Source organism: Tupaia chinensis, unplaced genomic scaffold (genome assembly GCF_000334495.1).
Source record: "Tupaia chinensis unplaced genomic scaffold, TupChi_1.0 Scaffold000251_1, whole genome shotgun sequence".
Taxonomy (NCBI): domain Eukaryota; kingdom Metazoa; phylum Chordata; class Mammalia; order Scandentia; family Tupaiidae; genus Tupaia; species Tupaia belangeri.
The window spans coordinates 975,538-985,389 of record NW_006159731.1 but is presented as its reverse complement, the minus strand read 5'-3'; the positions used below and the strand labels follow the sequence as shown (position 1 = coordinate 985,389).

Genomic DNA, 9,852 nt, shown 5'->3' with positions numbered 1-9,852 from the left:
CTGAGGCAGGAATGGCTGAGTGAAGACAAATAAAGAAACAACAAGCCACTGTATGATTTTTTTTTTAAACAAAAGTTTATTCTTAAATGTACAACACGCTCTAAGACAACACTTCATTCTAGCTGTAGCTGCTACGGTGGGGAATCCAGATGTTTAAATAGGAAAGGAATCCAGGGTGGTCGCCATGCTCCAGACACAAGGAGCACCTTACTTCTTGCCAGATTTCTTAATTCCACCTGAGGCCAGGGGGCCCTTCCCCGCCGCCTTCGCTTTTAGCTCCTCGAGCTTCTTCTGCTCTTCTTTTTGCTTCTGCTTGAAAATCTTATCTTCCTTCGTGGCCAGACATCACACCTGCCAACCTCTCACAAGTTTTAATAACTCACTAGAAGAACTTATAGTACTCATGAAAAGAAATATATGTATTTTTACAGATTATTTATTTATTTATTTATTTATCGAGAGATTTTTGCTATAGAGCATGTGCACTGGACAGAGAGAAAGAGAGAGACAGAAATCAATAAATCACCCACTAGAGGGGATGGCCACATCGCAATCCCTTCTCCTCCATTCACCTCTTGGGATTTTGGGCATGCATGCACACACACCCAGCATAAGTTTCAAGCTGCCAGGTTCGGTACTCGAATTACAAATCAGTCACAATTGAGTCCAGCACCTTAACCACTGCACCACCTGCTGGCCCCTACAGTTTTATTATAAAAAGTACAGCTCAAGAATAGCAAAATATGGGACCAGCAAGTGGTGTGGTAGTTAAGGCGCTGGACATTCTCACATGGCCGACCGCGGTTCAAGTCCTGGACCTGGTGGCTTGCTTTCTCAATTTCCATCTGTGTGTGTGTGTGCGTGTGTGTGTGTGTGTGTGTGTGTGTGTCTACGGTCAAATAAAAGTAAATGACTGAATAAATAAAATTAAATAAATAATTCTTTAAAAAAAATAAAAGAACAGCAAAATGGAGGAGACACATAGACCAAAGACTGGAGTGGGTTGTGGGGGGCAAGTGGAGGGGCGGTACAGATCTTGAATTGAAAGAGACACACAAGGCAAGGCCTGGGGTGGGGAGGAGGGACACTGACTTTGGATGTCCCCTCCTCATGGAATTTGGATTTGTCACTCTTCCAGCAACCAAGTGTTCACCAACCAAGAAGCTCCACTGAGCAACCACATGTGGAGATTTTCCCTGGGATTTCATGACATAGCCAATGGCAGATTAAATCATCGGCCATGTGATTGAACTCACTGCTCAGTCTCCTTCCCCTCCTTGGAAAGGTTTTCAAAGCTCTATGCAGGAACCAGATATTCTTTATATTAAATCGCAGCTCATTAGCATATTATTTCTGGAATATTTTGTAGTTTAAAAACTGATGTAACTTTGCATAACCCAGTATTTCTTCAATGTATTTGACTGTGGAGCCCCATTTTGCGGCCCCTACTTTCCCCCTGTACACACATACCTCAGCCATCAGCAACCCTTGAAAACTCAGTTTGGGGACACTGCTCAAATCCTTACTACTCTGAGCTCTGGTGCTGCACTCCCATATGCATGATGACAGGAAAGACTTTAACGTTTGTGGGACCTAGTGCCAAACCACTATGCAATTCCTCGTTTAAACATTATTAAAAATGTCAGGGCAGCAGCAATGAACCAAGCCAGGCCTATCACAAGCACAGGCTGCGTGCCAGTGAAGCCAGCCCTGCCCGATGGACTCTCCTGCTGGGTTTTCTAGTTCAAGAGTGACATCATCATCTACCCAGAATCCCTGGTTATCAATTTTGGCTTTTCCTCTCCTTCACCCCTCTTATCCAGCCAATCACCAGGTCTTGAATTCTTCCACTTGAGTATCTGTCGAACTTGTCCACAGCTCTTTATCACCACCAACCTCCCTAATTCATGCTGTCATCACTCCTAGAAGATTGCTTCGGCTTTCCCTCACCCACTCAGCCTTCCATCGCACTCTTCCACTTAGACAGCCAGAGTCTAAGAATGCAAACCTGATCGTGATTCCTGGCCTGATTCCTACGTTCATTCCCTCCCCACCTGCCCCTGCCCTTGCTTACAACACCTCAGTGGCACTCCTTGCTTTGGGGATGTTTAAACACTAGCATGACTCAGAAGGTCCTTTTTGCTCACCTTTCAAATCTCAACTCCCTCTGTGACTTCTTCCCTTCTGGTGGTGATTTCTTCTTCTCTGCCCCATGTATAAGATAGCACTCTCAAGCATGGAGTCAGACTCCATAGAAAACCGAGGACGAGTTGCACAATTAGGTCTCCTGGGAAAACAGGAACAGCTGTGCAGCTGGGCACAGTGCCTGAGGGGCCTCTGAAGCTGAGGCCCCCTCTCCTGATGGGCACAGGGTAGGGAAGTGCACTTTAGGGGGTGGGGGAAACAGGGGCAAGAGAGAGCGGGTAACCTAGAAGCAAACTGTTAAGATACTCAGTGCTTTCCCACCTCGGTGTCCTCACCTTTAAAAATAGAAATGATAAAAGTATCTGCCTTAAATGAGGGATTAAATGAGTTATGGCACGTAGAAGCCTTATCAACTCAACTCAAATCCTTTTTTGCTTCTTCCCTATGCTGTCAACCAACAAGTTTACCCACTGTCCTTTCTCAAGTTCAAAACTTCTGCCAATTAACAGCTTTGGCTTATACTGATTACGGTGTCTGCACACTGCTTTCCCTCTATGTGAGTTTAGCTTCTATTCCTTTCCTGCCAACTACTCAGCAGCTATCTCTTGATAGTTAGAAACTTTCTAGAATCCTAAGAGAAAAATCTGGTCCAAAAGGAACCCCATCACACTCCCTCTAGAACAAGCCGCTATGTTAGCTGAGGCAGGAGCATGAAGCCAACAGCATGACCGAAAACTACACTCAGTCTGCTCCCCTTCTGGAATTAAGAAAAGGAATTTCTCAGGACCAGCAGATAGCCTAATGGTTATGTCACTGGACTCCCACTAGTTGACTGTGGTTCGAGTCCTGGACTTGGTGGCTTAAAACTCACACCAGGTATGTGTGCATGTGTGCCCAAGATCCCGAGAGGAGAATGGAAGAGAAGGGATTGTGGTGTGGCCATCCCCTCTGAGGTATGATTTCTCGCTTCCTGTCTCTCTGACTCTCCGGCAAGTGCACACACCCTAAAGCAAAAAACTCTCCAAAATAATAATAATAATAGTAATAAATAAATTAAATAATTATTTTTAAGAAGGGGTCTGGCAGATGGCATAGTGATTAGGGCAGTGGACTACCACATGGTTGACCACAGTCCAAGTCCCTGGCCTGGTGGCTTGCTTTCTCACTTTCCCTCTCTCTCTCTGTTTAAATTAAATAATAATAATAAATAAAATAAATAATCATTTAAAGAACTTATATTAAATAAATAACATAAATGAAATATGTTTTCTCTTGTTAAGCTGTATTTTGTGGTAGATGCCTCAGCCATGAACCTAGGAATGAGTAGTCCTGGGAACTAGCAGTTAGCATAATGGCTGTGTCGCTGGATTCCCACATACTTGACCGCAGTTTGCGTCCTGGACCCGGTGGCTTAAAACTCACGCAGGGCGCGTGTGCGTACGTGCCCAAGATCCCAAGAGGAGAATGGAGGAGAAGGGATTGTGGTGTGACCATACCCCCTGGGGGTGATTTCTCGCTTTCTGTCTCTCTGTCTGTGGGATGAGTGCACGTGCCCTATAGCAGAAACCTCTAAAAAAAAAAAAAAACATAATAACCACAATATCATCTAAAGAAAAAATAGTTCTTTTTCTCTCCTTCAGCACCCTACCAAATTGGCAGTCCAGTTAGTAGACTGTTGAGAATAATAAACTTCTCTTAATATTTATATCTCTTTTCTTATACAGAAAATATTAGTCCTTAGTAGTGTTACCTATTTTTGTTTGTTTGTTTTATATTATGATATCCATAGAATAGTTTCAAAACTATGTCAATATTAGTACTGGTAACCAGCAGGTGACATGGTGGTTAAGGTGCTGGACACTCCCACATAGTCAAGTCCCAGACCTGGTGGCTTCCTTTCTTATTTTACTTCTCTCTGTGTGTCTATCTTTCTCTGGTCAAATGAAAATAAATTAATAAATAAAATTAAATAAATTATTTTTAAAAAATATATTAGTACTGAAGTTACTACTAGGTAAAGTACAAGAGCTGTCATGTTTTTTACACTTAGGATACATTTCACCAAGGATGTTCATCAGAGTTCTACATTATAATAACAGTTGAAATAATTCTTTCATCTTTTTTTTTTCAATTTTCTTCCTTTAGTTTCTACTATAGGGTGTATATGCTTACCAGAGACAGAGAAAGAGAGAGGGAGAGAGAGAGAGAAAGTGAGAAATCACCCCCTGAGGAGATGGCCACACCTCAATCCCTTCTCCTCTTCTCCTTTCTCCTCTAGGGATTTTGGATTTTGGGCACTCATGGGTACATGCATAGCATGATTTTCAAGCAGCAGGGTCCGGAACTCGAATCATGGAGTAGGCCATGTGAGAGCCAGCCCCCTTAACTTCCATGCCGCCTGCTGGCCCAAATAATTATTTTCTCTTTATGGCTTTATTATCAATTTAACACATATCGAGATTGAGTTGTTTCGTTCTCTTTTCAAGTTTACGGTTTTATTTCTCTTTTTCAGATAAATTATCACATCATCTACAAGCAGTTTTTCCAGTTCTTTTTTAACTTTTTTTTTTTTTTAAGGCTTTTGCCATATGGAATGTGCACTCTCCAGAGAGAGACAGAGAGAGGAGAAGTGAGAAATTACCCCCCAAGGGTGATGGCCATGCCACAGTCTCTTCTCCATTCTCTTGGTATTTTGGGTACATTCACTAACACACCTGGCATGACTTTCTTTTTTCAAAGAATTGTTTATTTTATTTTATTCATGATTATTTTTTTAATTTGCTTTAGGGAAGAGATAGACAGACAGAGAGAGAGAGAGAGATTGAGGGAGAGGGGGAAAGTGAGAAAGCAAGTTACCAGGTCTGGGGCTCGAGCTGCAGTCGGCCATGTAGGAGTCCCATGCCCCAACCACTACTCTACCTGCTGGTCCCGCTTTTGAAATTTTAACCTCCTAATTGTCTTCCACTTAGTGATTGTGTAGGCTGAAGTCTGCTAAGCAGTTACTGTGCTGAGTTGGTAGCCATTCTCACCTCCATCCATCCTGACTTGAGCTGTAAAATGCATGTTCTTTCCCCAGTGGGTAGGGCCCTGCTTTGGGAGTGACTATATATCTTACTAACTGCTCTCTACTCTAAATTCCTATGACTATAACCCTAAATCTGACCTTTATTATGTCTTTTTCTGTCTCCGTCTTATCTTTTGCACTCTATCTACACTTTATGGTGTTAGGTGTTTAAATCACCTCTGTGATTACACCATGTCTGTGTATATTCTATAAAAGGCACACACCTTTGCTTGTCATGTAAAGTCTTCTGCATGAAGTGTAGTTGTTATGAATATGAACAAACTGGTATTGGATTTTGGAGAAAGCACAGGTAGGATGCAAAAGCAGAGAAAAGGAAAATCAGAGTCAACGTACGTCAGTATAGCAAGAGACATCAAATTCCCAGTGGCATGAGTTGAAGAATAATAGTCCAGAGTTAAGCTTGCAGTCAGCGGCTTTGCAGATGCTACCGCCCAAGTCTCTCACCCTCAACCATGGCCAACCCCACCATGTTCTTCACATTGCTGTCCACGGCAAGTCCTTGGCTGCATCTCCTTCCAGATGTTTGCAGACAAAGTTCCAAAGACAGCAGAAAACTTTCATGCTTTGAGCACTGGAGAGAAAGGATTTGGTTATAAGGGTTCCTGAATCATTCATTCCATGGTTTATGTGCCAGGGTGGTGACTAAATGTCATAATGGTACTGGCAACAAGTCTATCCATGGGGAGAAATTCGCTGGTGAGAACTTCATCCTGAAACATACCCGTCGTGGAATCTTGTTCATGGCAAATGCTAGACCCAATACAAAAGTTTCTCAGCTTTTCATCTGCACTGCCAAGGCTGAGTGGTTGGATGGCAAGCATGTGGTCTTTTGCAAGGGAAATGAGGATAGCGTGGGGTCTGGGGCTCGAGCTGCAGTCGGCCATGTAGGAGTCCCATGCCCCAACCACTACTCTACCTGCTGGTCCCGCTTTTGAAATTTTAACCTCCTAATTGTCTTCCACTTAGTGATTGTGTAGGCTGAAGTCTGCTAAGCAGTTACTGTGCTGAGTTGGTAGCCATTCTCACCTCCATCCATCCTGACTTGAGCTGTAAAATGCATGTTCTTTCCCCAGTGGGTAGGGCCCTGCTTTGGGAGTGACTATATATCTTACTAACTGCTCTCTACTCTAAATTCCTATGACTATAACCCTAAATCTGACCTTTATTATGTCTTTTTCTGTCTCCGTCTTATCTTTTGCACTCTATCTACACTTTATGGTGTTAGGTGTTTAAATCACCTCTGTGATTACACCATGTCTGTGTATATTCTATAAAAGGCACACACCTTTGCTTGTCATGTAAAGTCTTCTGCATGAAGTGTAGTTGTTATGAATATGAACAAACTGGTATTGGATTTTGGAGAAAGCACAGGTAGGATGCAAAAGCAGAGAAAAGGAAAATCAGAGTCAACGTACGTCAGTATAGCAAGAGACATCAAATTCCCAGTGGCATGAGTTGAAGAATAATAGTCCAGAGTTAAGCTTGCAGTCAGCGGCTTTGCAGATGCTACCGCCCAAGTCTCTCACCCTCAACCATGGCCAACCCCACCATGTTCTTCACATTGCTGTCCACGGCAAGTCCTTGGCTGCATCTCCTTCCAGATGTTTGCAGACAAAGTTCCAAAGACAGCAGAAAACTTTCATGCTTTGAGCACTGGAGAGAAAGGATTTGGTTATAAGGGTTCCTGAATCATTCATTCCATGGTTTATGTGCCAGGGTGGTGACTAAATGTCATAATGGTACTGGCAACAAGTCTATCCATGGGGAGAAATTCGCTGGTGAGAACTTCATCCTGAAACATACCCGTCGTGGAATCTTGTTCATGGCAAATGCTAGACCCAATACAAAAGTTTCTCAGCTTTTCATCTGCACTGCCAAGGCTGAGTGGTTGGATGGCAAGCATGTGGTCTTTTGCAAGGGAAATGAGGATAGCGTGGAAGCCCTGGAGTACATTGGGCCCAAGAATGGCAAGACCAGCAAGAAGATCCTCATCGCTGACTGTGGACAACTCTGATGAATTTGACTTGTGTTTTCTCTCAACCACCAGACATTCCTTCTGTAGCTCAGGAGAGCATCCCTTCACTCATCTGCTCTCCATGTCTTGTAACCTGTGCTCCTGCTGCAGTTCTTTGGGTCCATATTTTATTATTCCCCTCTAAATCTAACTGAATTGCAAAGTTAAGTTTATGATTATGAAATAAAAACTAAGTAGCAGTTGAAAAAGACAAAATGATTGCAATCAGAGAACAAAAGCAAAGCTGAGAAATTTGACCCTATCCGAGGGCAAAGGGTCTTTTTGAAGACCTGAGGTCCCCTTTCACAGATGTTAATAAAGCATAATTACCTGGCTCCAATCTGCCTTGCCAACCTTGTTTCACACTATTGCCCTTGACAAACTTCGTTAAACTTTACTTTCTGAATTGTTTCTGCACTAGGGATTTCCAATACTGTCCATTTTACCTCTGACTTTATTTTTTTAAAGAATTATTTAATTTTATTTACCATTATCATCATCAACATCACTTTTATTATAATTTTGACCATAGAGAGACAGAGAGCGAGAGAGGAAAAGTGAGAAAGCAAGCTGCCAGATCTGGGACTTGAACTATACCACCCATGTAGGAGTCCAGCGTTGCAACCATCACACCACCTGCAGGCCCCTATCTCTGACTTTCAATTGGTTGTCTGTAGTCATGTACCAAATATCGTCAGTCACAAATACAAGACTGACACACAACACAGGATATTTGACTGCCTTTGACTCTGGTTATTTCTTCTGCTCAGTGAGCCTTTCCTGATCACTCCTCCTGGAAATAATCTCTTGCTTCTCTGAACTTACGTATGACATGACCTGTACCACTTTCATACATCAGTTCCTATCTTCTGCTCATTTGTCCTCAGAAGAAACTGGAAGTTTCCTGAAGTAACTCAGATTGCTCCATCTTATTCCCATAACGTCTAATATGATAACCTGAGTTGTGGTATTACACAATCATAAATGACTATGGGCTAAACCTTATGAAAATGATGGGCTCCAGTTCTCTCTGTGTGTACCTGCTTTTATTAATACAACCATTTTCTTTTTTTTTTTCTTATAGTCAGTGGGTGTGCATGCTCACCAGAGAGGAAGGAAGAGAGAGAAAGCAACCCCCAGTGGAGCACGGTCACGCCACAACCCCTTTCCTCCATTTCTCTACCCCATCTGGATTTTGGGCATACATGCACATGTGTCCAGTGTATTCCTCAAGCCTCTGGGGCCAGGGTTTGAACTGTGGCTGGCCTTATGGAATCCAATTCCCTATATACGGAATGTAACCCTGTGCTATGTGGTTGATCTTTTTTTTTTTTTAGATGTTTCTTTCTTTCATGAGCATGAGAGACTGAGAGAGAGACAAGTACCCTCAAAAGGATCTCATGCTATGATGTCTCCCCAGGCTTCCCAGCCAGTCAAGATAATAGGTACACGCAACTGGGATGTACAGGGTGACTATGGAATTAAATCTGTGATCTTCTATACAGACCTAGGTTCACCTGAGCAGTGTGTTACCACTGTGTTACTGAGCCAGCCTGATTCTTTTCCTAAAAGCAAACTATTGGGTAACAAAATTGAAAATCAACGGTCTTCACTGTTTTTATAAAGAAGTTTTTCTTTTTTTCCTATTCTGGATCTTCCTCAACTTCTATTTATGAAGTTACTGTCTACAATTTAAATGTAGACCTATAAATGATGCCACATTTTTTAAAAGAATTATTATCTTTGGGACCAGCAGTTAGCGTAATGGCTATATCGCTGGACTTTCATGTAGTCGACCACGGTTCGTATCCCAGACCCGGTGGCTTAAACTCACGCCGGGCACGTGTGCATACATGCCCAAGATCCTGAGAGGAAAATGGAGGAGAAGGGATTGCAGTGTGGCCATCCCCACTGGGGGGTGATTTCTCGCTTTCTGTCTCTCTGCCTCTCTCTGTCTGTCTGGCGAGCACACACACCCTATCCCAAAAACCTCTCCAAAAAAAAACCAGAATTATTATCTTTTAACTTTATTTATTTATTTATTTTAATTTGACCAGAATGAAAGAGAGAGAGAAAAAGTGAGAAAGCAAGCTGCCAGTTTAGGAACTTGAACTACAGTCGGCCATTTGGGAGTCCAGGGCCCTTAACCACCACACCACCTGCTGGTCCACATTTTAAAATGCCATATTTTTAAAAAGAATTATTTATTTAATATTATTCATTGTTACCATTTTTTTTTTTTGGGTGGGAGAGAGATTTTCGCTATAGGGTGTGCGCGCTCACCAGAGAGAGACATAGAGATAGAAAGCGAGAAATGTTACCATTCCTTAATTTAACTAGAGAGAGAGAAAGTGAGTAAGAGGGAACCAGCAGTTAGCATAATGGCTATGTCGCTGGACTCCCATGTAGTCCACCGCGGTTCACGTCCCGGACCCGGTGGCTTAAAACTCACGCCCGGCGCGTGTGCGTGCGTGCCCAAGATCCCGAGAGGAGAATGGAGGAGAAGGGATTGCGGCGTGACCATCCCCCCTGGAGGGTGATTTCTCGCTTTCTGTCTCTCTATCTCTCTCTGTCTGTCTGGCGAGCGCACGCGCCCTATAGCGAAAAA

The 9,852-nt window shown here is 42.9% G+C and overlaps 1 protein-coding gene across 1 annotated transcript; it reads right to left on the bottom strand.

Annotated features, from left to right (window-relative positions):
* Positions 1-95: 95 nt before the first annotated feature.
* Positions 96-2,043, bottom strand: LOC114007892 (translation machinery-associated protein 7-like). Its single transcript, XM_027772056.1, has 2 exons — positions 1,951-2,043; positions 96-330 (listed from the first exon to the last, which is right to left on the bottom strand). The coding sequence occupies exons 1-2, from the start codon at positions 2,041-2,043 to the stop codon at positions 208-210; spliced, it is 216 nt and encodes a 71-aa protein (XP_027627857.1). The 3' UTR covers positions 96-207.
* Positions 2,044-9,852: the final 7,809 nt, after the last annotated feature.

Coding starts and splice junctions, on each gene's coding strand:
- LOC114007892 (XM_027772056.1), bottom strand. CDS start 2,043: ATGAACGTAGGAATCAGGCCAGGAATCACGATCAGGTTTGCATTCTTA. Junction 331..1,950: donor TGCGATGGAAGGCTGAGTGG/GTGAGGGAAAGC, acceptor CTGGCCACGAAG/GAAGATAAGATTTTCAAGCA.